Source organism: Cetorhinus maximus, chromosome 21 (genome assembly GCF_964194155.1).
Source record: "Cetorhinus maximus chromosome 21, sCetMax3.hap1.1, whole genome shotgun sequence".
Classification (NCBI taxonomy): Eukaryota; Metazoa; Chordata; class Chondrichthyes; order Lamniformes; family Cetorhinidae; genus Cetorhinus; species Cetorhinus maximus.
Window position 1 is genome coordinate 92795874 of NC_135899.1, and position 26622 is coordinate 92822495.

The 26622-nt window shown below is 43.9% G+C and overlaps 1 protein-coding gene across 1 annotated transcript in view; it reads left to right on the top strand.

The window, feature by feature from the left end:
• myom3 (myomesin 3) overlaps positions 1–26622 on the top strand; it is a 106973-nt gene that overhangs the window by 66348 nt on the left and 14003 nt on the right. The window contains exons 22-30 of the mRNA XM_078567480.1: positions 670–776; positions 860–904; positions 4937–5073; positions 7460–7604; positions 10052–10111; positions 20714–20781; positions 20911–21021; positions 22005–22092; positions 24262–24300. Of these exons, the coding sequence (XP_078423606.1) occupies positions 670–776; positions 860–904; positions 4937–5073; positions 7460–7604; positions 10052–10111; positions 20714–20781; positions 20911–21021; positions 22005–22092; positions 24262–24300 (800 nt within the window). The remainder of the gene's footprint in view (positions 1–669; positions 777–859; positions 905–4936; positions 5074–7459; positions 7605–10051; positions 10112–20713; positions 20782–20910; positions 21022–22004; positions 22093–24261; positions 24301–26622) is intronic.

Consider the following 26622-nt stretch of genomic DNA (forward strand, 5'->3'; position numbering starts at 1 on the left):
TATGTAGTTATTTAAAGAATAAACCCTGCATTCTGCTAATGTGGGTGGCCAGTTAAATGAATTGTGTGGGTAATTGTTATCAAGCGTACGTGGTTGCAATTGTTTCTAAGTACTGAATAGTTAATTGCTGGTGTCCTTTATTGGGGATTCAGCTGAGAATATTAATAGTCTTTGAGCCTGAAGTTGCTGTGGTTCTCAGTGTCCTGCAGTTTAACCTAAAGGGAAATATTTTTTTCCCCTAACTGCAATGTACTAGTGACTTCACAAACATCACAGAAAGATTTGCTCAGATTTCTGATTCTAGCAAATAAGGCATATTTTTTCGAAATCTCTATTATTTTACTGGAAAAAGTCAATATGGAAAAATTTCCAGCTTTGTTTCCAATGTCAGTCAACATACAATGACCAGAGGAAATTTACTCCACCCGCCCCCCCCACCCCACCCCACCCCACCCCGCCCCCACATTTTGCTCCTGAAGCCCAAGACTTGTTTATTAATTTACTGCAAATCAAATGTTCGCTTTGACTTATGTTAGGCATTTTTCTGCTTCTATCTAATTGCACAGGAGCATTGTCCTGGCAATCGCCAATTAGCAAATGTAATAAATCTGGGGCAGCTTTGCCAAATTAGAGAGCTGCCAACGCTAACATAAGTGTCTCTTTTTCCAGATCTAAACTGATCTTGATTGACCCCTCAGAAGAGGATTTAGGTACTTACTCTGTCATAGTAACCGGAACTGATGGTGTTTCATCTAGTCATACTTTAACAGATGAAGGTAAACCATTACCTCAAATCTTATAAAAGCCAAATTAGTCACTCTTGTTAACTTTAAGTCTAAGATTTAAAACTTTTTTTCAGAGCTCCAGAGTTTAAAGAAACTGAGCCATCGAAAAAGAAACCCACGTAAGTATTCCCTACTGTTACTTGTCTATTGTTGAAATATATCTCTCTTCTTGTAACATCCTGTTGTTTGAGGGTTACTGATCATGGCTTAAGCCACAATATCTTTAAGGGGCAAGAAGAGATAGGTCCCAAGAACTATCCCAGCTGTTATGGGCATTGACTCTACACCATACTCTGGCCATCTAGCGAACTGAGCTAAACCTTCTTGTTATTGAAGTTGCTGATCCCCAATCTAGGCTGATACTCCTAGGCAGTACAAAGGGAGTGCTGCGTTGTTAGAGATGATGGCCAGAATTTTTCCGTCAGTGAGCTGGAGGCGGGGCCAGCTCACCGATGCGAAAATGACGCAGGATGACGCCGGGGGTTCTCCCCGACATCATCCCGCCCCATTTAAATATTCAGGAAGGCGGGCAGACAGCGCAATTAGCTGTCCACCCACCAACTGGTCAATGGCCAATTGAGGCCATTGACAGGATAATTAAGCCAATTAAAGGCCCTGCCTGTCCAACCTCAAGGTTGGCGGGCAGGCCAGGAGCCCCAGCGGACTTCTGAAAAAACATGAAACCTCATCCATTGGCGGGATGAGGTTTCATGTCTGTTTTAAAAAACTTTAATAAAGTTTATGCGATATTTATTAACATGTCCCATCTCGTGTGACATTGTCACATGAGGGGGACATGTTAATAATTTTTTAATTTTTCTATTTTTTAAGTTTACAGAACTTTCAGCGCTCTCCCTGAGACAGCACTTGGTCTCAGGGAGATGTGCGCTCTTTCATGCGCATGCACGAAAGTGTGCACTTTGAAAGTTGGGGAATCCCTCCCCCCCCTGCACAGGAAGTGCATAGCACTTCCCATTGGGCAGCCCGCTGGGCGGGCCTTAATTGGCCCGCCCACTCAAAATGGCAGCGGGGCCCGCTTTGGTGGGGGCGGCGATCGGCTGCCCACCCACCCGCCCATCAAGGGCAAAATTCTGCCCAATGTCTTTTGAATGAAATGTCAAACTGAGGCCTCCCCTGCCCTCTTAGGTGAACATAAATGATCCTATGATGTTATTTTGAAGAAGAGCAGGTGAGTTATCCTGGTATAATGGCCAATAGGCATCCCTCAATCATCGTCACAAAACCAGATTATCTCCTCATTATCACATAGTGGGAGCTTGCTGTGTGCAAATTGGCCACTGCCTTTCTGACATTACAACAGTGACTACCCTTCAAAGTACTTCATTGGCTGCAAAGCACTTTGGGATGTTCTGTAGTCATGAAAGGCAAATCTTTCTTTGAGAAAAAGTGTTCATGAAAAAAGTTGAAAATCTACAGCAAAAGTGTGCAAAAGTTTGAATTTGACCACTAAGCCTTAGGTTCATTTTCTTGGCTTGCCTATTTTGTTTTATAATGAAGAGATCTTATATTAAGTAGAAAGATCCACTGCAATCCTTACAAACATCTGTCAAGATGCTCCATTGAGAATGAAACTACACAGTAACCATGGGTTGTTGACTGTGCTTTGCATTTCAACAAATGTGATTTAAAGGGCAGCTTTAGATGTCATGAGCTACAATTATGAAATCACAAGGCCTGTTTATCAGGCACTAAATGGCCCGCTGACTCTCCAACATGGCAACAGGCAGCACATGTTCATTATGAGCCAGTCCTTAAAGTGATCTGACAATTGTTAGGCAACAACCAATAAAGTCATCGTTTACAATACATTTACTTGAGTGTGGAGCCAGGAGGAGCAGGAGGGCCACCCCCAACCCTGGGTTCAAAGCACGCGAGCCACTGCCTGGCACTGCTCCCCTTGCCCCAAATCACCACCATAACCTCTCAAAAATGTGCATCTTCAAATTACTAGTGCAATACCTTTTCTTTACTCCTTTAATTTAGAGAGCAAGATGAGATTCGATTGCATTCTTTGCCATTAATCTAATTTGTGTAACCACAAGTCTTCGACCTTCTGAAGCGGCTGTTAAGTTACATTTAATTGGAATTATAGAATGGTTACAGCACAGGAGACCATTCAGCCCATCAAGCCCGAGCAAAAGCAATTTAGCTAGTCCCACTCCCCCGCCATTCCCCCATAGCCTTGCAATTTTTTTCCCTTCTCATCCAGTTCCCTTTTGAAATCCGTGATTGAGTCTCCCTCCTCCCCCTTCTCACCAGATTATAACTGCTCGCTAAAAAAGTGTTTCCTCGTGTTGCTTTTGGTTCTTCTAAAACGCACTTTAAATCCGTGTCCTCTGGTTCTCGATCTTCTGTTAATGGGAACAATTTCTCTCCGTCCACTCTGTCCAGAGTCCAGATCCCTCATGATTTTAAATACCTCCATCAAATCTCCTCTCAACTTTCTCTTCCCTAAGGAGAATGGCCACAGCTTCTTCAATCTATCCACATAACTCCTCAACATTAATCTTTCACTGTAAATCCTAAGTTTTTTGGTCGCGTGCAATAAATAAATAGACACATGGGCCAGAATTTTCCGGCCACCCTCGACGGGTCCAACAAGCCTTTGAAATCTCTGTTCACATCAGCAGGGCCAGGAGATCCTGCCGGTGTGACGGGCTGGGAAATTCCGGCCATGAGGGTTTATGATTGGCTTAGTGACATTTACTAACTCTATTCTGTAACATTTGAATGGGCATTCCAACATGCTGATTAACGTACGCCTGAATGTTTCGGTTGTCGGATGTGCACAACCAGCGGGCTCGGGAGCAGACAGGAAATGGACCACTGGCTGTGACCCGCCCCCAACTGCAATTTCACACTGGCTGGCCAATTAACAGCCAGCCAGCGTGAAACACGCTCTGAAACACACTCAGCGCTGCCGGGGTGGGGGCGGGAAGAAAGCGGGTGCTGATGTAACTGAGGGTGCTGGGTGAGCGCTTCGAGAGAGCTCCCCAAAGGCAGACAGCTGTCCCAGGGGAGCTGCAGACCCTCCACAGAATAAAGGAAAATGACAAAACTGCTGCAAAATATGTCCATGCACAATCAAGCACCTGAAAGCATACCTCATAAAAAATCATTACCCAGATATCCCTTATTATTTTGTTTCCCCCATAGAGATTTTATCCCACCCTGGATCAAGGTTTGAGCAAAACTGTGAATGCCGCCTGGGAGAATGGTCTGTCCGCCAACTTTGGAGGGGCTACATAAAATCGCTGTTAATTGCATCATTAATGGGCTCAATTGCCCTCTTAATTGTTGGCGAGCGCACTTCCAACTGCTGTGTGTGCCTGCTGAGCGAAATATCACGTGCGTGCGTGCGTGCGTGCGTGATGACGTCAGGACGCTCGCCCGACATCATCTCGGGCTATTTCACGCCCGCTCGGGTCGGGTACGCACCCGCCTGCGGGACTTAGAATTTTGGCCATAAACTTTTAGTTTTGTCAATGCCCATTCAAAACTCTAGTTGGCGTTCCTCGTTGTAACAAAAAGTCAGCTCCCTATCAATAATGTGGATTTGTGACTGAGTACAAATTTTTAAGCTACATTTTGTCACGTGCCTTGACCTCACTCTGAAGACGTGTGAAAATGTTTATCAATATAAATATTAAGAAAATACCTTCACATTTCAAATGTCACACTTAAAAGGATTAAATGTATTAATAAAAAGGAAGTAAGGCAGTTTTTTCTGACCTGGAGCTGGAAGTTTAAAAGCAGCTTCAAATCCCCAATCTTTCACCATCAGGCAGCAATTAAAATCAGATTGCCCTCAAGCTCTGTTTACTTACAGTATTTATAGACTTCGTATCTTAAAAAAACAAGCCTACTTAAATACAAATCCGTCTTACTTGCAAAATAATAAATGGTGTGCTCCTGTTGTTGATTGTTGGCAACATCATCGGAGATCTGCTAGAAATTAATATAATTATGCAAAAGTGACGGAACTACAAAGTACTTGGCCTTGTGTTAAACTTGTGACACAGGGAGGTATCATTATCACCCATAAGGAAAGCTATGGTGGGATTGTCACTTATTTGTGATTTAAATCAAAAAACTGTCAACACAGTTCAATTGGTTTGTGTTATTTTCAGTAATTCATGTGAAGTCTGATTGGGCTGCTGAGCTCCTTGGGAAGGATGCTGTTCGACTCTGGTTGCAGGTCGAGAGTTTATCCCCAGCTGCGCATTTACGATTAATCGTTAATGAGAAAGAAGTTTCAAGCACTCCGGTAACCTTCATTTCGTAGTTTAAATTTACAATATTTTGTTTGTAACTCCATTTTCCTGTGACTTTTTATTTTTTGTTCAGTTAAATGGTGTCTTTTTTTTAAGCAAACCCACTCTTTAGGTGTTACTACTTTGTTTAGATAGCTCATTAAAATATACTTAGGAACGTCTACAATTATCATAAACTGTCACCTCTTTTGTTAAATGCTTGATCACATTCTGTCATTGTCGAACAATCATTCCTGTAAGTACAAGCTCGCTCTACAGAGATGTGTCCCTAGTACTAATACCAACAACCTGTATTTCATAGAGTGTGTCTAATGTAGTAAACTGTCCAAGGCACTTTACAGGAGCATTGTGAAACAAAATTTGACACAAGCCACATAAGGAGATATTAGGGCAGGTGATCAAAAACTTGGTTGGTTTTCTGGGAGCATCATAAAAAAGGAAAGCAAGATAGAGAGGCAGAGGTTTAGAGAGGGAATTCCCGAGCTTAGGGCCCAGGCATGGAGTGATGGGGCAATTCAGGGGATATCCGGGAGGTTGGAATTGGAGGAATGCAGATACCTTGCTGGATTGGAGGGCTGGAGGAGTTCACAGAGATAGGGCAAGGCCATGGAGAGATTTGAAAAAAAAGGATGAGATTTTTCAAAATCAAGGCATTTCTTTGCTGTAAGGCAGTGATTACAGGGGTGTTGACTGATATTGGCTTTTTATTCCAGTTTTTTTCATTAATTGAATTTAAATTTGCAACTGAACATACAAGAGTTCAATTTCTGTTATATGCTGGGATAGTGAGGATGGTGATACAATAGCCTGGTGGTTATATTACTGGGGCCTGGACACAAGGTCAAGTTCCATCACGACAGCTGGAGAATTTAAATTCAATCTGGGAAATTTAAATTTAATCAATTCATCTGGAACTTAAAAGCTAACAATAGTGACCAAAGTTTTTGGATTCTCAAAATACCAATCTGGTTCACCGATGCCCTTCGGGGAAGGACATCTGCCGTCCTTACCACCCTGGCCTGAGTGTGATTCCTGACTCACAACAATGTGCTTGACTCTTGACAGCACTGTGGGTGCACCTACACCACATGGACTGTAGCGGATCAAGAAGGCAGCTCACCACCACCTTCTCAAGGGCAACTAGGGTTGGGTAATAAATGCTGGCCCAGCCAGCGAAGCCCACATCCCGTGAATGATTTTTTAAAAAAAACTTTACTGGCCTTTGAAATGGCCTCGCAAACCTCTCAGTTATACCCAAGAAGGCAGCTCACCTTCTCCAGGGCAATAAATGCTGGTCCTGTCCGTGTTGCCTACATCCCGTGAAATGATTTAAAACAAAATGCTGATGTGACAGCTGACCTCAGATGAGAAGGTGGATGATTAACCAATGCTCCTTCCCAATCCTGATGTCAATCCAGCTATTCCTTCTGCAAGTACACAGCAGGTGTGGAGCAAAGGCAAGACTAAGCTCAGCTTTAATGCCCTTTGCTTCATGATCAAATAGCTTGTCGGCTAGGAATCGCCAGTTGGCCAAATAGAGGGTGGTACATGGAGCTGTATCCCAGCAAGAACTGGCATGTTCAGGAGACAAAGGGGAGAGTAAATTTGCAACAAAAAAAAATTATAAGCTAAAATACCTTGAGAGATTAAAGATACACTCTAGATAAACAATATTCACTGGTACAGGCAACTGTTCGACCAACCATGCAACAAATCATTGGGATTATTGTGGCTGCTAACACATAAAAATGATGCAAGACATAAAAAAACAGGAATAATGTGAAGGTGTTAGTTTGGAGAAAACTGCCTGAATTTGGCAGTTTTACAATCCATTGGGCAAATCAAGAGTTACTTTGTTACTCATCTTCCTGGGTATGTATGAATCAAATGATATCTTGGAGTTGATAGTAGCTGAGAGAAAACATGCTGCATTCTGCAGAGGTCATCGAATTTCAGTCAGTTTTATTCATCTAAATTGAATTTTGAGGCCGATTGCTTTCAGTGTTTTGTATCAATGCCAAACTTGAGTAATAATATTGATTTTTATATTAATGGGCTATAATTTGAGGTGGCAGGGCATTGACAGGCATCCACTGTGAGATAGACTTGGCCTTGTTTGGTTAGGTTTTAAATGTTTTATGTGGGAATTTGCCGCAAGTGTGAGCTGACATTGTCATAATGAAGAAAAGAGGGCAACAGGTCCTGAGTGCAAAGAACAAACAACTGCGTATCTCTTTAGCCAATCAAAATGAGGAATTGTGAAATAAACATTGCAGGGGCTGAGAAGGAAGTGGGCATTACAGTGGGCAAAAAGAAATAGAGAGAGAATGAAAGATTGGAGTTTGAAAAATGGACAAAAATGTACTCTTTTCCATATAGACCCACAAGATTAATTTCGATAAAGCCAATGGGATTATAGAAATGATCATTCAAAACTTCTCTGAAGAAGATGAAGGCTCCTACACAGCCCAGCTACAGGATGGGAAAGCCAAGGGGCAGTTCACGTTGGTTCTGATCGATGAAAGTAAGTTAATATGTTTTTTTTTTCATTTATTCTTGAATTATACAGTCACTTTTGCATTCATGAAAGATAATGGAGTCAGTCATTCAACAATTGATTGAATTTCCATGTTATAACTCTAATTCAAGGAGGCAATCTCACTCTCCATTGGTTCCCACATGCTGAATCCAACAACATCCAACATTGGCTCCTATTTAACTTAACAGCTAAGCTTCGAGTCCCATATCCCATTCCTTGACAAACCATTTACTTCTGCCTCCACAACATTGCCTCATCCTCCTTGGCCTCACAGTTGCTGTAACCCTCACCCATGTCTTTAATACCTCCAGGCTCATCCCCTCAATGTTCTACAAAGAGCTTCAGATGATCGAAAGCTTTATCACCCACATATCCAGTACTAGGCCCCTTCACCTATCACTCCCCTTTTCCCATTTACCTTTAATAGGCCTCCATGCCCCAAAACATTGAATTCAAAATCCAGTTTTTAAGTTTCCCCAAAGGTTTTACTCACCCTACTTTTGTAATCTCCTCCAATTCTGTGCCCAGCTCACACCCTCAACTCTGGAATCTTATAGATTTCCCCTCTCTTCTCTTCACAATCTGAAATCTGCAGCTCTCTTCCTAAAATGCTCCACCTTGTTACCATTCCCCCACCTTTACAAATCTCCTCAAAATTTATGTATTTTTTTCATTCATAGGATGTGGGCTTCGCTGGCTGGGCCAGCATTTATTGCCCATCCCTAGTTGCCCTTGAGAAGGTGGTGATGAGCTGCCTTCTTGAACCGCTGCAGTCCATGTGGTGTAGGTGCACCCACAGTGCAGTTAGGAAGGGAGTTCTAGGATTTTGCCCCAGCGTGTTCAGTCACATCCCTTAATTCTGTTCCCGTTACTGCTCAGGATGAATTTCTTGCAGGAAGCACCTCGTTTCAGATGTTCACCATACTAACGCACTTTTTAAATGAGAGTTGTTGTAGAAAACAGTGTAACCATTTAACTGATATTTGGAATCTACAGAGCAGGCCCTACAGGGGGAGGTAGTGGCTTAGTGATAATGCATTGGACCAGTAATCTAGCCAACCTAATGCTTTGGGGTTATGGGTTCAAATCTCACCATAGCAGCTGGTAAGAGTTTAAATTCAATTGATTAAATCTGGGATGTAAAGCTAGTCATAGCTAGTGGCCATGATGACTATCATCAATTGTTATAAAAACCCACCTGGGTTCACTAATGTCCTTTACAGAAGGAAATCTGCTGTCCTTCTCCAGCTTGGCCTACATGTGACTCCAGGCCCACAGCAATGTGGCTGATTCTTAACTGTCCTCAGTTATAGGGCAATCAGGGATGGGCAACAAATGCTGACCTTGATGCCCACATCTCATGAAAGAATTAAGAAAAAGTACAGGAGATGCAATTCAACGGACTTCTTGTATTTTCCGATCTACAAGTTTGACAGTAATATGAGTAATAAAATAAATCGAGTGGATGAGTTAAATGTGTGTGTACACCTCAGGAGGAGCACTCACAGCATGGCAATTAAAGTTGAAGTTGCAACTAGAAAAGTGAAAGGTGCAAAAACTAATGCCAGATTAGATTGGGGCAGATTTTAGCAAGAAAAGAAGCAACCTAGCTACAGGAAATAGAACAAGGTGTTTAAAATTGTATAAGTAAGGGACCTGGTAGATAGGAACAGATTGACTCCAGCAGTTGAGGGATCATGAAGGAGGGATCATAGATTAAATTGAACAGGGGGTGAGAGAAACCTCATCACATAGAGCTCAATCACTTCCAGGATCGGTGGTTGAGGCAGAAGCTATGTCAACATTCAAGTTTAGATTGGATAGGTGGAAAAGGGATTGAAGGGATATGGAAACAAGCTAAGTGAATATAAACTATTTGCCTGTATGGAGAATCAATGCTGACACACACAATGGCCTGTTTCGATGTTGTAACCTCCAGCTATCTAAATGAACAGTTTACATTTTAAAAGTCTATCTCAACATCTACAGCTGATCATGCAACAGAAAATCAGCCTTATATTGATGAAATATTGACAGGTGAGTTGTTTTTTAAAAAGTAATTGTGTGCTTATACTCTGTCCTTGGAGAACAGTGAAGTAATGAAAGCATTCACAGGCGGATTGACAGTCTGACAGGCTGCCACACTCCTTACTGCACCATTTAATCAGCTTTAATAGATAGTACTACATGGCAGGAGCATTTTATGGACTCCCACATCCCATGTGATGAGGGGTCCCACACATTGAATTCAAGTATCCCACTGGATGTCAATCAGAATGCAAGGCTTCAGCTCCAGTATCCACAGGGTTTGAACTTCAGGGACAGGAGTTCTGCCTCTAACAAAAAGCTCGTCCTAGCTCATCAGTGAAAAGAAACTTAAATAGAACCTAACCACTTAATATACATCTTTTGCTGTATCTGATATTTTTCAGAGTTCCGAGATATTTTATCAGAGTTTAATTTCCAAAGGAATGAATGGAAGAGAAAACAAGGTAACAAAGTTGAAAATGTCACTAACTTTATCTGTGTGTGGTTACATTGCAGGTGAAGGGCCTTAACACAAGGTCATTGGCCCTGCTTTAGTTACTAATTTACAGTTTTATATTACAACTTTTTCCTCGTGACATATTTGCACAATGGGAACTGGTCACAATGTAGCCAGTTTGGTTTTGCAGAAGAATGGTATATCTAGTTTTACCACATTAAATCAACAAAAAGGAAGAATGTTTTCTCCCACTTTGTTCCTGTTCAATTTTCCCAACATTTGGCAACGAACCACAAAGAGTTCAATAAGAAACTTATAAAATCATATTTCATACTCAGCATGAAGCTAGTAACAAGTTAGAGCATATACGGCTTTGCACTAATGGAATAAAATGAAAACCTGGTGGGATTACAAGCTTTATAGCCCCAATCTTAAAGCTGCCCCTCCTTTAGTCATAGAATCATCGAAGTCTACAGCACAGAAGAAGACCCTTCGGCCCATCAAGTCTGCGCCGGTCAAACAATTACCTAACTATTCTAATCCCATTTTCCAGCACTAGGCCCATAGCCTTGTGTGCCATGGCATCGCAAGTGCACATCCAAATATTTCTTAAATGGTATGAGGGTTTCTGCCTCTTCCACCCTTTCAGGCAGTGAGTTCCAGATTCCCACCACCCTCTGGGTGAAAAAATTCTTCCTCACATCCCCTCTAAACCTCCTGCCCCTTACCTTAAATCTATGCCCCCTGATTACCAAGGGGAAAAGTTCCTTCCTGTCTACCCTATCTATGCCCCTCATAATTTTATACACCTCTACCACGTTCCCCCTCAATCTCCTCTGCTCCAGGGAAAATAACCCCAGTCTATCCAATCTCTCCTGATAACTAAAACTCTCCAGCTCAGGCAATGTCCTGGTAAATCTCCTCTGCACTCTCTCTAGTGCAATCACATCCTTCCTATAATGCAGATTCCAGAACTACACACAATACTCTAGCTGTGGCTGAACCAGTTTTATATAGTTCCAGAATAACCTCCCTGCTCTTATATTCTACACACCGGCTAATAAAGGCAAGTATCCCATATGCCTTCTTAACCACCTTATCTACCTGTCCTGCTACCTTAAGGGACCGGTGGACATGCACACCAAGGTCCCTCTGATCCTCGGTACTTCCCAGGGTCCTACCATCCATCGTGTATTCTCGTGCCTCGTTTGCCCTGCCCAAGTGCATCACCTCACACTTATCCGGATTAAATTCCATTTACCACTGACCAGCCCGTCTATATCCTCCTGTAATCTGAGGCTATCCTCCTCAATATTTACCAGCCCACCAATTTTCGTGTCATCTGCGAACTTACTGATCAACCCTCCTACATTCAAGTCTAAATCATTTATATATACCACAAACAGCAAGGGACCCAACACCAATCCCTGTGGAACCCCACTGGACACAGGCATCCAGTAACAAAAATACCCCTCGACCATCACCCTCTGCTTCCTGCCACTCAGTCAATTCTGGATCCAATTTGCCAAATTGCCTTGGATCCCATGGGCTCTTACCTTCATTATCAGTCTCCCATGCAGGACCTTATCAAAAGCCTTGCTGAAGTCCAAGTAGACTACGTCAAATGCATTGCCCTCATCTACACACCTGGTCACCTCTTCGAAAAATTCAATCAAATTGGTCAGACATGACCTCCCCTTAACATAGGTACAAATTTTTTAAACCTGCTTGACACTTCTTTACCTTAATGCATGCAGTTAATTTCTCTCTGCCAGTCACCATTATGGAAGATTTCATTTGTGACACTTTATCATTCTCACTCTGTGTTGTGTTGCACCAAAGATATAAGTGGTTAGATTTTATATTGCTTGCTTTGTCATTATTTTGCACTGGAACTGAGGATGTCATTTTGTTGATCAAAATAAGAAGAGTAACATTTACAACAATGTCCTTCACTTAAAGAAGTATCTCAAGGCATTTCATAAATAGATAAAAGCAAATTGTATCTTTTAATCTCAGCACCAGGAAAATGGCTTTGATACGTCAAAGGAAATAGTTCAATGCATTTTGATCAATCCTAGCATAATTGTATCTGAAACCATGAACTATATTTAAGATATCTTTCTGTTCTTTTTTAATTACTATAAAAAGACATGATGCTAAATGTTCTCCGAAGCCTCCCATATGGTGGGCAGGAAGCACATGCTCATTGTGAGTTGAAAGTACAATGCCCATGATATTGGTAAATCAATCAGCCAGCAGGCCCCATACCTGAAACAGGCGGTTAACATTTCACATATGCAAATAAACAGCCAATCAGCTGCATGCTCTGTGTTCCTCAGTCAGCCAGCACTGGCTACACTCAGGAAAATCAAGCCATAAACAGTCCTTAAAGGTTCTGTGGTTATTATATTCTTTAAATGGAGCACCTGTTAGACTGTAACTAAGAGGCAAGGTTTTCAAAAATACTTACCTGGAGTCAGGAGGAGCAGGTGTGTCCCAATGGACTGCACTTTCCAACAATGTGGTCAATGGCCAGCTGCAGATCCTCCACTAGATCACCACTGCTACCCTAAACCCGTCTACTGCGACCTCCCCTTCCCTGGCCATTGCTTTCTTTCCAACCAAATCAACCCCACCCCACCCCGTCCTGGTCACCCCTCCCATTTAGCTGAGAGTTGCTGCTGCTGTTGCAGTTGCCCGATCTTCAATGCTGCTTCGCTGGGGAGCTGCCTGTTCTTGAACACAGCTCGCTGGCGCGATGGAAATGAGGCCCAATATCAGGGTGAATTGTTAGGCCCAGGTGCAGGGATTTGTCCCAGCATTCCCCACTTACACAAAAATAGCAGCACACAAATTTCTGATTGGGTTGTTATAGTGCGAAGCCAGCAAAATACTTTAAAAAAAATTTTAAATACAGAACTTGAGTGTTGCTGAAAAGAGAGAGAGTTGCGGTCGAAGTTTTTCATCTTGTGCTCATAGGACAAATTCACAAGTATGCCAAATCTGAAAGGGAGCAACAGCTTATGATGCATGAGAAGAGGGAGCTGTTATTGACATGGCAGATGATGTGTGACAGGCAGATCAAATCCACGAGGGAAACTTGATCATGCTATTACAACGGTTTTGCAATTTGTACTTATTTCGAGATGCGTGCCCTGAATTCAGAAGTAATAATTCCACCAAGACTTCAGAGATTTTTTTAAAAAAAAACTAAATTAAACATTTATTACCAAAAGAAAAGATTTCAAGCACGTACATAGGTCTACAAATTACTACCATAATAACTCCTAAAACCCCTAATTTGGCTTCTAGTTATACCCCTGTTAAGGCAACAGTTAAAAAAAAAAGATATTAAACAGAAACAAAAATAAAATTAGCTGGAAAAACTCAGCAGGTCTGACAGCATCTGCGGAGAGGAACACAGTTAACGTTTCGAGTCCGTATGACTCTTCATCAGAAATGTCTGTTCCTGCAATACTCCCTCTGAACAACAAATATCACCATCCCACAACATTAAGGATCGACTAGCCCCTATGTCTCTTAAGATTTTAATATCTTTACCTACTCCACCCTGTACACGTGGAAAGACTTCTCTTTCAGATACAAAACCTTTAAACATTTCTGCAACCTGCTCCTCAGCACTCCCTTGGGTAAATTGTGAACACATTCCCACTTCTTTACTTATCACTGGTTCTTCCTGTTTTACCTGTACACAAACCATTGGTTTTTCCTGTGCCTGAACCTCAGAACCCAGAGTATTTTTACTTCCAGAACTTTTCTGCATCCCAATAATTCCAACAGATTTTCCCTGTAATTTCCAACACATTGACTTTGTGTACCCAACTTGATTACAATGAAAACGCCTCAATTTTCGAGTGTCACTTCTACCCTCAGCGCCTTCCTTTTTAGTCTGAGAGAAAGCTTCCTGGGGATTTCCACCTACCCCTTCTCTTCCCTAACTACCCACCTCCCTTTCACCTTCCCGCTTTCTATCTTTCTCAGATTTAAAGGGGAAATGAACAAAAGGTTTAGATCTATGAACTAACTCATAATCGTCAGCTATTTCTGCTGCTTGTCTTACCGTTTGAACCCTCTGTTCCTCCACATGAGTTCTCACTACCGAAGGAATGGAATCTTTAAATTCTTCCAAAAGAATTACTTTCCTAAGAGCTGCATATGTTGTCCCTATCTTTAATGCTGATATCCACCGGTCAATATTACGTTGTTTTACTCTCTCAAATTCAATACAGGTTTGCCCAGGCTCTTTTCTCATATTCCTAAATTTCTGCCTGTATGCCTCAGGAACCAACTCATATGCACTCAAAGTAGCCTTTTTTACCACATCTTAATTCACCGATACCTCTTCTAACAGTGAAGCATAAACATCATGTGCTCTACCCACCAACCTAGGTTGTAACAACAATGTCCAGTTTTCTTGTGGCCATTTCATCTGTTTAGTTATCTTCTCAATTGAAATAAAGAATGCTTCCACATCTCTTTCTTCAAACATCGGAAGAACTTGCACAAAATTAAACATCTTCCCACTGGGGTTTAGGTTAAAACTTTATTTATCACCAGGAGGATCAGCACGTGCACACTCTGCGCCAAGGTGACTCCGAGAGTGTCCGGCCCATCCGACTCCCCTCTTTCTGTGTCCTCAGCAGCTCCAGCGCCACAGGCCAGCACCAAGATGTAGTGGCAGGGTTAGGAAAGTTATTTGCACAGCCTTGGCACGGGTGTTAATCACTTCTACATTCTCTTAACTATTGTCAATAAACTCCTAAGATTGTCTCCCTGCCTAATGCTTCTTGTTCTGATGAGCAGTGTTCTTGTCACTCAGATGTGAACCCTTTCTGCATAAGATAAAGGCAGGTGTCTCAATCCAGGGCCTCTTCCCTGTGCTCTGTGCAGCCTTCAGACCAAAGTGATGGTCCAGCCTCACACTCCCTGGAAACATTACTGATGCCTGCACCTCGGCGGTGCTGGTCATTGCTGCCAGAATGTAGTGGGCAGGCGTCACAGAGTTCTCTCATTCTCTCTGTGTGCTCTCAGCACTTTTAGGGTGGGGCTGGCCCCCATCTCTTCAGTATCTGTGACCACTGATGCTGTGCTCCAGCTCCTGAAGGGCTCAGGTGCTGAATTTGGACAAAGGATCAGATGCTTCTAAAGTTAATGGCTACAACTCTATGATCTGACCCTGATCACAGAGCACAAGTGTGCTACCCTTGGCTAGACAGGAGTCAGACATTTTCAGAGGCTATGTGAAGATTTATGGAGCGTCCTCACTGCATGTTGTCATCATCCTCCTGTGATCGAGCGACTATTAGGGCCTCCACTGTCTCCATGACAAGAGCATTCTCACAAAGGGTATTCACACAGCCAGAAGCCAGACTGGAGTCAAATGTTCAAATGCGATACAAGAATCTATTGTGTCTCCTCACTGCCTGTTGTCATCATGCTCCACAAATCTAGCAGCTTTGAGGGCCTCCCAAGCGCTCCTGCCTCATCTGGCCAGTGCAAGGGCCTCATTCCCGTCATCTTCACCTCCGAGGAACTCCTCACCCTCATCCCTGTTGGCATCCTCCTCATCGGAGGAGACCTCCAGCTCCTATATCTCCTCCTCAGCCAGCTCCTCTCCCCTTTGCAGCGCCAGGTTGTAAAGGGCGCAGCAGATGACGATGATGTGTGACACCCTCTGTGGACTGTATTGCAGGGCTCCACCAGACCATTCCAGGCACTGGAAACTCATCTTCAGCATCCCGATGGTCTGCTCCACTAAGTAGCAAGTTGCAGCATGAGCCTCATTATAGCGTCGCTTTGCTGCAGTCTGAGGCTGCTGCATGGGTGTCATCAGCCACAGCCTCTGTGGGTAGCCCTTGTCCCTGAGGAGCCAACCCTGCAGCCTCTGTGGACCCTGGAAGACTCCAAGGATCTGTGACCGGCTGAGGATGTAGAAGTAAAAACAAAAATACCTGGAAAAACTCAGCAGGTCTGACAGCATCTGCGGAGAGGGATACAGTTGACGTTTTGAGTCCGTATGACCCTTCATCAGAACTAAGACATATAGAAATGAGATGAAATATAAGCTGGTAGAGGGGGGTGGGACAGGTAGAGCTCGATAGGGGGGCCAGTGATAGGTGGAGGCCAAGAAGAGACTGCCAGAGATGTCATAGACAAAAGGACAAAGGGGTGTTGACGGTGGTGATCTTATCTAAAGGATGTGCTAATGGGGACATTAAGGGAAGCAAGCAGGACAAGCTAGTGGCAGATGGCCCTAGTGGGGGTGAGGTGGGGGGAAGGGATTGAAATGGCTAAAATGTGGAGATGAAACAATAGATTGAAATAAATTTAAAAATAGGAGGGAAAAAAATATATATTTGTAAAAAAAAATAATCAAATATTGGGAAAAGGGGGATCGGAAAGGGGGTGGGGATGGAGGAGAGAGTTCATGATCTGAAATTGTTGAACTCAATATTCAGTCCGGAAGGCTGTAAAGTGCCTAATCGGAAGATGAGGTGCTGTTCCTCCAGTTTGCGTTGAGCTTCACTGGAACAATGCAGCAGGCCAAGGATGGACATGTGGGCGTGAGAACAGGGTGGTGTGTTGAAATGGCAAGCGACAGGGAGGTCTGGGTCATGTTTGCGGACAGACCGAAGGTGTTCTGCAAAGCAGTCACCCAGTCTGCGTTTGGTCTCTCCAATGTTGAGGAAACCGCATTGGGAGCAACAAATGCAGTAGACTAAATTGAGGGTAGTGCAAGTGAAATGCTGCTTCACTTGAAAGGAGTGTTTGGGCCCTTGGACGGTGAGGAGAGGGGATGTAAAGGGGCAGGTGTTGCACCTTCTGCGGCTGCATGGGAAGGTGCCATGGGAGGGGGTTGAGGTGTAGGGGGTGATGGAGGAGTGGACCAGGGTGTCCCGGAGGGAACGATCCCTGCGGAATGCCGCCGGGGGGGTGAAGGGAAGATGTGTTTGGTGGTGGCATCATGCTGGAGTTGACAGAAATGGCGGAGGATGATCCTTTGAACACGGAGGCTGGTGGGGACGTAGGAGTGATGGACGGTCCCTGGGAACCGTGCGCAGACCTGCAGGATGTGTTTCTGGTGGCCGCACATTCAGCGAATGGAACCCCTTGCGGTTGTTGTAGTCCACCGTGTGTTGCGACAGAGATCTGAGTGCCACATGAGTGCAGTCGATTGCATCCTATACCTATGGGGAAACCCGAGACCTGGGCGAATCCAATCGCTCTTGCATCCTGGCCGTCCCGGTCCTGGGCGAAATGCATAAAGTTGTGTGCCCTCGTAAAGATGGCATCTGCGTTCTCATGGATGCATTTATGGGTGGAGGCTTGTGAGATCCCACAGAGGTCATCTGTGGAGCCCTGTAAGGAGCCACCATCATAGAAATTAAGCACTGCTGTCACTTTCACGGCCACTGGCAGTGGATGCCCTCCATGCCCGTGTGGCACCAAATCCTGTACCATCACCTGGAAGTTCCCCTCCAAGTCACTCACCGTCCTGACTTGGAAATATATCGCCGTTCCTTCACTGTCACTGAGTCAAAATCCTGGAACTCCTTTCCTAACTGCAGTGTGGGTGTACCTACACCACATGGACTGCAACGGTTCAAGAAGGCAGCTCACCACCGCCTTCTCAAGGGCAATTAGGGATGGGCAATAAATGCTGGCCCAGCCAGCGAAGCCCATGTCCCATGAATGAATTAATGAATAAGATGTGACCGACCAGTTCCCTAGACATGCACAGTCTCCAGCGACACTGGTTCTCCGTCATCTGCAGGAATGAAAGGCGGCGTCTATAGACCCTGCAGTGGCCTGTGATAGCTCACTGTGGCTCTTGAGCGGTCTCTGTGGGAGCCCCAGCCGCCCCTTCTTCCTGAGGGTGCTGCTCCTGCCTCTGCACAGCCAGGAGCCTCAGTCATTCTCTCCTCCATCATCTTCGTGCTCTGTAGGCCATCAGGCATACAGCTAGTTCACCAGGCTCCATGATCCTGACGTACTCCTGCTGGGTGAAAGAGGGAGACACGTGGTTAACATGGGTGTACTAAGAACCCATCCTGGTTAAGTGTGAAGGCCCCTTAACGATTCCTGGAGAGTGTTGGCCACCACTTGGATGGCCAGAGATTAGTGCACTGCATGGCTGCCCAAAATCCTACCACTTCCACCCCAGTCCATCTGATCGATTGGCAGCAGCTTTGCCCATTGGACTGCATGCTGTGCTCTCAGCTCAGGCACAGGCATTCTCCTAACCCGCACTGCAAGGCTGCGCTGTTAGCTTGAACCATGGGGGAGACTGGTCCAAATCGGGAGGATGACATTGCACAGGGGCTGTGAGCACCTCCACCAGTGACTGCTCCATGGCCAGTTTTAGCGAGGAGACTCTACTATGTGTGCAATTGTCCAACTGTTCTGCCATCCACTAAAATGCTCATGACTTGCAGTCAGTGCCGGGGTGGGTGGGTAGGAATGCGGGGAGGGTGAAAAGCTTTGGAGCACTTGCTGGCACTTTGGTGCCTCTGCGTTGCTTGAGTGGGCAGATAAGCTAGGAGCCCGACTCCAATCATATCAATGTGGCTGTGTCTGAACTGACTCAGCTGCAGAGGAATGGTCACTTTATACAGGTTTCCTAAATATGTGGCCACTTCCCTGGCCCACCCTACCCCCCACCCCGAATGCTTGTGTGCTATATTCAACGACAGGGCTGCCCTTGCCCCCTCTCCCCGACAAGGCGCCTCAACAGCAGGGCCGCCCTCAACCCCAACCCCACAGCGTCCCTCAAGCTTGAAGTCCAACAGGCGACTCTGGTGAGCGCTGCACAATGTTACTGTGCACTCACCTCCCAGTTCCCCTCAAAGTGCAGGCTGCCAAGTGCACGCCTTTTATGTGTTGTTGTGAAACACGTTGGCGTGCTTTCCCGCTGATGTGGACGGACGATCCAGTGAAGGGGGATGATTCCGGTGGGGCTGACCTGATAATGATATGCTAATACGTTACAATGAGGTTCCCGATGTCTGATGGCGGGAAACGCAGCCCTGCCATTGGCGGGCTGAGCAAACAACCACGAACTGGTTTCCCACCGTCGTAAAACCAATCGCGCAATATTGTCCGCCACTGATCACACCTACACCAGCAGGCACGGAAAATTCCACCCAACTCCACCGAACCCCTCCAGACCAACTGTCTCCAATTCAATTACATCACAATCACACACACACACAGAAACTATCCAAATCCCACTATTAACCTACTTTTACAATAAATCACAATAATACTATGAGAATTATTATACTTTTGTGAGAGTGCTGATTGATTGCCAAGCGGACTCTGATTGGTAGAGGTGTTGCCACGGAGAATGCACCAGGGAACAGTTAACTGCCAAGCTTTTGTTTAAATTTAAATTCAAACTGGGCAGGTCGACTCTGATATAATCCCAAAAAGACAGACTGCTGGATATTAACTCAGAGGAACAGTTCTTGTATGAGTGTGCCGCTTTCAGGTAGGGCAACTGGAACTGTGAGTTTCCCAAACATCCTTCAGTTACTTTAAATCTTTTTTCTATAGTTTTCCCATCCACAGGGTGCCTGATTTAACAGGCTGCAGCCTGTTGGGTGGGAAATACTAAAGACAAGGCAGTAGCTGAGCTGGCCTGAGAGCAGGTAGGTCTGGTCAAGGGGTTGGAGATCATGGAGGGAGGGAGGCAATGGTGGAGGTTTCTAATTGTTGGGAGTGTGTCAGTTAAGCAAAGAGGCAGGTGGTATTCCTGGTGGAATATGAACATTGTAGAGGGGGGCAGATAGAAGCCAAGAGTCATCTGATCGCAGAGGGGGTGCAAGCAGGCCACAGTGAGTGGGGTTAACTGGGTAGAAGATACTCTTGCTCCTTCTGGGCCCTCAGGCAATGCTATAAAGGTAATTACCTCATGTGTTCAGCCCTCTCACCTCCTTTCACCTGTTGGTTTTCTCAAGGCTGGACACACTTGACCAACTGGTTAAAAATAGAATCACTGTTCATGAAGATATGCAGCCTCTTTAACGTATTTAAATGACCAACCTGCTATCTTCAAGTAGATAGGTCACCCGCCCCTCATCCCGCCTCTATTAAAAAACTCGATTAATGTGGATTGGATTCCTTTTTCAGCTTTTTAGCTTTTTAGCCTCTAACCTGAAGCAAACCCACCCATTTTTAGGGTGGCTAAACCATCCATACAACCCCCCACCCCCACCCACCACCACCGCCAACAGATTCTTCAAAATAGCCTCAATATTTTTTTGTATAATTTCATAATTGTTATAAAACAGGAAGAATGCGACTGGCGAATCATCCCTGAGGGCAGCTGTACGTGACAAACTGCAGCATCAGTGTCAGAGTGTGGCAGAGCAGGACCCGAAGGAGAAAATTATGTGTAATTTTATACTGCATGACAACCTCGCTGGAGGCTCTTTTTATATCGTTGCAAAGTTTTAAAAGAATGGTGCTGCTCCCCTCCCATTTACAGCTGTTATTCCACAGTGAAACTTGAATATAAGGAATGCTTTAATACTGCAGTTTTTGTTGTGTTTGATACCCATAACTTATTCAACCAAACTTTCAGGGCCTTATTTTGAGAAGTACTTGCACTGGGAAGTGACAGAAGAATGTGACCTCCTTCTCACTTGTAAGGTATGAAAATGTTCTGTAAAAATAAATTGCGTATAACTTAAATGTCATTTATTTTAGTGTCACTTAAAACTATTTAGTGAGAGGCGCTGGTGTGATGTCTCAATTTTCATTAATGTGTTCATTAAACAGGTGTCAAACACAAAGAGCCAGACCAGCATTGAATGGTGCAAAGATGGGAAACAAATTACAGATGCTATATATGATCCCCAGAGCGGCAACAGTTCCCTTTCAATCTCACAGGTAATGAAAGCCAGAGGTGTTGTTTTGCAGGTCCCTATTCCTGGGTGGGGTGTATCAGATAGCTGAAACTTTTCATTTTATGCTCCCTACCCAACAGTCCAATTCAGGAACTTTATGTTTAAAGCATGCGAAATTATACAAAGGTGTGGGAGTTGAAACCACAAGACAATGCTGAGTTGCTCTTCTGGAGTTCTGACTTCTCGGCTCTTGGATCATTTATTAGTTTTGGTATCAATGTACAACTGTTTCCACTTCTCCCAGTGACTATTATCTGCTGTTAATTTATAAAAAAAATGTTCGAACGAACTTTAATTTAGAGAAAGTGGAAACAATAAAAAAAGCCACTTAGCTCCTCAGTTGCTTAGCTCTGTGTGCTAATATAGAAAAATCTTTATAGGTTTTATTCAAAATATTCTCATCTCCTCCCTCCTAATACAGTGCAACAGAAAGTGCTGCACCAGAAATAAAAACAGGAAATATTGGAAATACTCAACAGGTCTGGTAGCATCTGTGGGGAACAAAATGGAGTTAGTGCTTCAGGTTAATTACCTTTCATAAGGTTCTCATAAAAGGTCATTACTAACCTGAATCATTAACTGTCTCTGGAGCACCATTTGGATGCTTATGGGATATCCCAAGACCCCCAGGAGGTAATGATAGAGGCCTCCATGAAGAGAAAATATCTTGTAGCAGCCTCCTCACATCTCAACCAGCCACTTCTATACCTTTAAGGCCTCTTGCTACCTCTTCAGGTGCTGCAGGAGCATTCCCAATCCAGCACCACCAAGATATTCCACTATTGTTGATAGCAATCCTGCCAGGAATGACCAAGCCTTCAGAATGAAACCTATCCATGCAAATGTGTGAAGGCTGGGGCAGATCCAGAGCAGCCAGCAGAAATCCCACTCCAGAGAGGAATGTCCCAGTGCATGTTTCCTGTTGCATTTTCTTTTGTTTTTACAGAATCATTTTTTTTTTTCCAGGTCACTAAGAAGGATGAAGGAGTTTATAAAACAGTAGTGGCGGATGAAAGGGGACAAGATTCTAGTGTTCTCGAGATGCTCAATCAAGGTATAAAATGTTTTTTAATGAAAATTCTTTAATGAAAATTCTGGTGCTTCAGAGACAAAGCACCATCTTCTCAAGGGCAATTGGGGATGGGCAACAAATGCTGGCCTTACAAGCGACACTCACATCACATGAAAGAATTTTAAAAAGTGACTTTAACTGTGAGGAGTGCAGCCAACTGATGATCTGCATGTCTCCCTCCATGGGCTTCTGCACTCCACAATGCAAACCAATTGACCTACCAGATGTGCTGCCTGGTAATAACCATTTTGTTGAATTAAAGTGAATATGGGGAATTGCTTCTGTGTGTTTGGGTGCTGATCAACATATGAACAGTGGACCCTCCACAAGACTACAGGCATCAGCCTCCTGACAGCCAATGTGAGAACGTGATAGCAACACAACAATCTATACAATGCCTTTAACAAATTACAATGTCCTAAGACAATTCACAAGAGTGTGAACAAACAAATTTTGCACCAAGCCACATGAGATATTAAGATAGCTAACCCTTGATCAAAGAGGTTGGTTTTAAGAAGCGTCTTAAAGAGGGAAAGAGACATAGGCCGGGATTTCCCATGCCCGCCAGCGTCGGGCAGGTTGGGTAGCGTGAGCAGACAATATGGCGCAATCGGTTTCACGACGTCGTGAAACCAGTTTGCGATCGTCCGCTCAGCCCGTCAATGGCGGACCATGTTTCCCATCATCGGACATCGGGAACCTCATTGTCATACATCTGTAACTCATATTAGGCCAGCCCGCTGGACTCATCCTCCCCGCAACACTGGACCATCCGCACACGTCAGCGGGAAAACACACCGACAAGTTTTGCAACAGCACATAAGCGACATGCACCTGGTGGGCTGCACTTCACTTGGGACTTCAAGGTTTGTTTGCCTACCTTGCTTCAGTCAGCACTCGTAGTCATCAGTGCCAGGCTTCACAGACAGCACCACGTCACTTTTAGGGGGGCTGACGTCAGGTTTCTACCTACCAGATCAGCCATATATGGGTGGCTTTTCAATGGCTGTAGGGCTAGGTCTTGCTTGGTGCAGGGGGAAGAAGTGGCCTCAGGCAAGGGAAGAGGCTGCAGGACAAGGGTTATACTGGGGAAGGAGGGCGTCCCAGGGGGTGTGTGTGGGGCAAATGTTGATCTGTGCAAGTGGCCTCAAGAGGGTGAGGGCTGAGGAGGCAGCCTCCAGGGGAGATGAGGCCAGATGGGTATGTGTGTGAGAATGGGTGGCGATGTCCCTTGAGCTGGCAGTGAGTGAGATGCCAGTGAATGTGTGATGGGCTTGAGTGTGTGAGTTTAGAGCGATGAGATGGTTGCCTTACCCTGGCTGCACGATGTGATCAGTCATCCTCTTTCTGCATTGGATGGCCAACCTCTCCTGTACAGCATTGGCACCGATCACCACTGATCACCACAACATAGTGACAGGCCAGCTGGGAAGGACAGCAATAGTTATGGAGTCACGGGTGCTGATGCAGATGGAAAACTTTATCATCAGCTTACAAACAAGATGTGACCTCATGCCCATCAAGAATTTCACCCAAGGTTGAATAAATAGTGAATAGGAAGAACCCTGGGTACACTGAAGGTGGGCCAAGGAGGAGAACCATTGCCAGCAATTGAATTTCTGCATTCATATGTCAGGGTGTTAGTGTGGAAGAGAGACAATGGAGGAGGCTGGTCCTGCAGAGAGGTCAAGAAGGGTCAATATACTAGAGTCAGTGTCAAACCAAATTGTTCAGAGCTGTTTTGGCATTCAATGTGAACTGGAAGACTAACTGAAGGGAGAGGGAATGATTAAAGAGAAGGGAACAAGTTGGGTGGCTCCAGAATATTCTAGAGCTTTAAAAATGAAGGAGAGTTTGGTGAGAGGCCAGTAGTTCCTGAGAGCAGGTCAAGGGTAGACTTTATCAAGGGGGCAATTGTGACAACTTTGAAATGCTGGAGAGAGAGCAGTTAATAATTATGTTGACATTTCTGAAAAAAATTCTGATGATTACAGAGCAACATTTAATAATTAATTCCTTTTAAAAATATCAACATTATTGTATATATAACTATATCACCATAACATTATAAATATGATGGAATTTACTGTATTCTAATCTGCTGTGATGATCAAACCAGGAGATTTGTTTGTTTTCACTGTGTTTATGCAGCATTTGAAGACATTCTCAGGGAAATCTGCAGAATTGGTGGTAAGTAACTTGATACAGTGACAAATTTACAACTTATGTCCTGCTTAAGCTACTGTTGTACAGAAGTTTAAAATACACATGACCTTCAAAGGTAGTGTTATGTAGTTAGCCTCAACCACTTGTTGTTTAATAGAGATAAACATTATAGGTTGGAGGGTCTGTGGGAGTTCTCCAATCTCCCAACATAACTTTGGCAAAAGGTCAGTGAAAACACCTGAGAAAGAGCATAAAAAGTCATTTCCACTGTTTCTTTAGGTTTCAATGGATCCCCAACTGAAGCTACAGTGAGAGAACTCCCTCAGAAATTCCAGGTGTAAAGTTATCTATCATATTTGTCATTTTTCTGTCTACTTCAGTACAAATGTATGAGAGATGTACTTTCTGAAGTGCTTCCTGAAAGGTGGAGTGATGCTCAATTTTAACAATATTACTTCTGTTGATCTGGTTGTTTTGAAGCAATCACTGCATGGTTAAAATTGAATCAAAGAATTTTCATTATGGGATAATTGACAATTCAGCCAGAGATGCTGACTTACAATTTGGACCTGCAATTTGACCCTTTCATGACCTAAACTTTTTTGTATTTCATCACTAATTTTGTACGTCAAAATGAAATAGAGGCAAAATTCTATGTGAAGGACTCTGATTGGAACCGTCGATTGACACAATGTTCTTTTACCCAAGGGGTGCCGACAATGAAATCTTCTCCTGTAATTGAAATGGGTTTGAGGGGTATCAACCCCCCTCCCCTATCTCACACATTCCTGGCCATCACAATTTCTAGTCAAGCCAGGTTCTGTTCTCTCTTGATATTGAACGGCATTTAGGAGCAGGTTTCTTCCTTTCCCTAGCCCAGGAACACTGAAGCCAATTGTAGCAACTTGACAGTTATACCAGCAGAGATCAGCTAATTCCAAGTTTGCTAACTGTAATTAAATGTAAGTCTAGAGGCTTTATCACATGAACACCTGCCTCCAACTAGTCTACCCAATCAGTCTTTTTTCACATGTCCAATGCTTTAATAAATAATAAACAAAAAGAAAATGAATAAAAACCACATAATTTGTGTAGCATCCCTATTATTTTTCTCTCAGGTTGCTTGCTGCAGTGTCCAGGAGATTAAACTTTAATCCCTGGAGACTCCAGGACAATCCTGGGGAGTTGGGAACCATAGATAAATTCAGCATACACCTGAGATCAAGCCTCGACCCTTCCTGGTTTGCATGTCCCAGCATCAAACCTGACGGCTCATTCACCCAATCAGCCAACTTGTCCAGACCCTCTAATTTGTCCAGTGGAGACGGTTTAGTTCTAGAGCAAAGCGCAAATGTAGTGCATCATTTCCTGTTATGTGATTAAATTATCAAACCCGACTCATGAATCAAAACATCACATGTTGTTGACGTTAACTCTTATCAGCTCTATTGCTGAGAAAAGCAAATTAATTATCCGATATGGAAAATGGCTGGCTTTCGAGTTCTAGAGGTATGAATAACCTAAACAGTTTTGCTGCCTTTAAAACATTTTGTTTCAAAGTAGTTTGGAGGATAATTTTTAGACAACAAAGTTGTGATAGCGCAAGGCCAATTATGATTCATAGATCACTACAACATGAAAACTTCAGTCTTTAGGGAGAAATACACATCTGTTTAACACAATATCATGTTGACCTGTAGCAGAGAACAAACAGGGTCACTTATTACCATCAAACTGTGTGCCCTGTTCTCTTTATGAATTTGCTTGTTACAAGCCACTCACACTATACATAGTGTTACATCGAGTCTACAACACAGAAACATGCCATACAATACAATTGGGAGCTGTTGTTTATACTCCACATGCGCTTCCTCTTGCCTTCTTTATCTCACCCTATCAACATATTCTACTCCTTTTTCCCTCATGTGTTTATCAAGATTCACCTTAACTGTATCTATGCTGTTGAACATAAGAACATCAGTAAAAGGAGCAACAGTAGACCATACATCCCATCAGCTTGCTCCTCCACTCAATACAATCGTGGCTGACCTTGGGCTTCAACTCCACTTTCCCTGCCCGCTCCCCATATCCCTTAATTCCCTGAGAGACCAAAAATCTGTCCACCCCCAGCCTTAAATACATTCAATGATGGAGCATCCACCACCCTCTGGGGTGGAGAATTCCAAAGATTCACAACCCTTTGAATGAAGAAAGTTCTCTTCTTCTCAGTCCAAAATGATTGACCCCTTATCCTGAAACTGTACCTCCTTGTTCGAAGCTCCCCAGCCAGAGTAAACAACCTCGCAATGTTTACCCTGTAAAGTCGCTTCATAAACTTTGAATGTT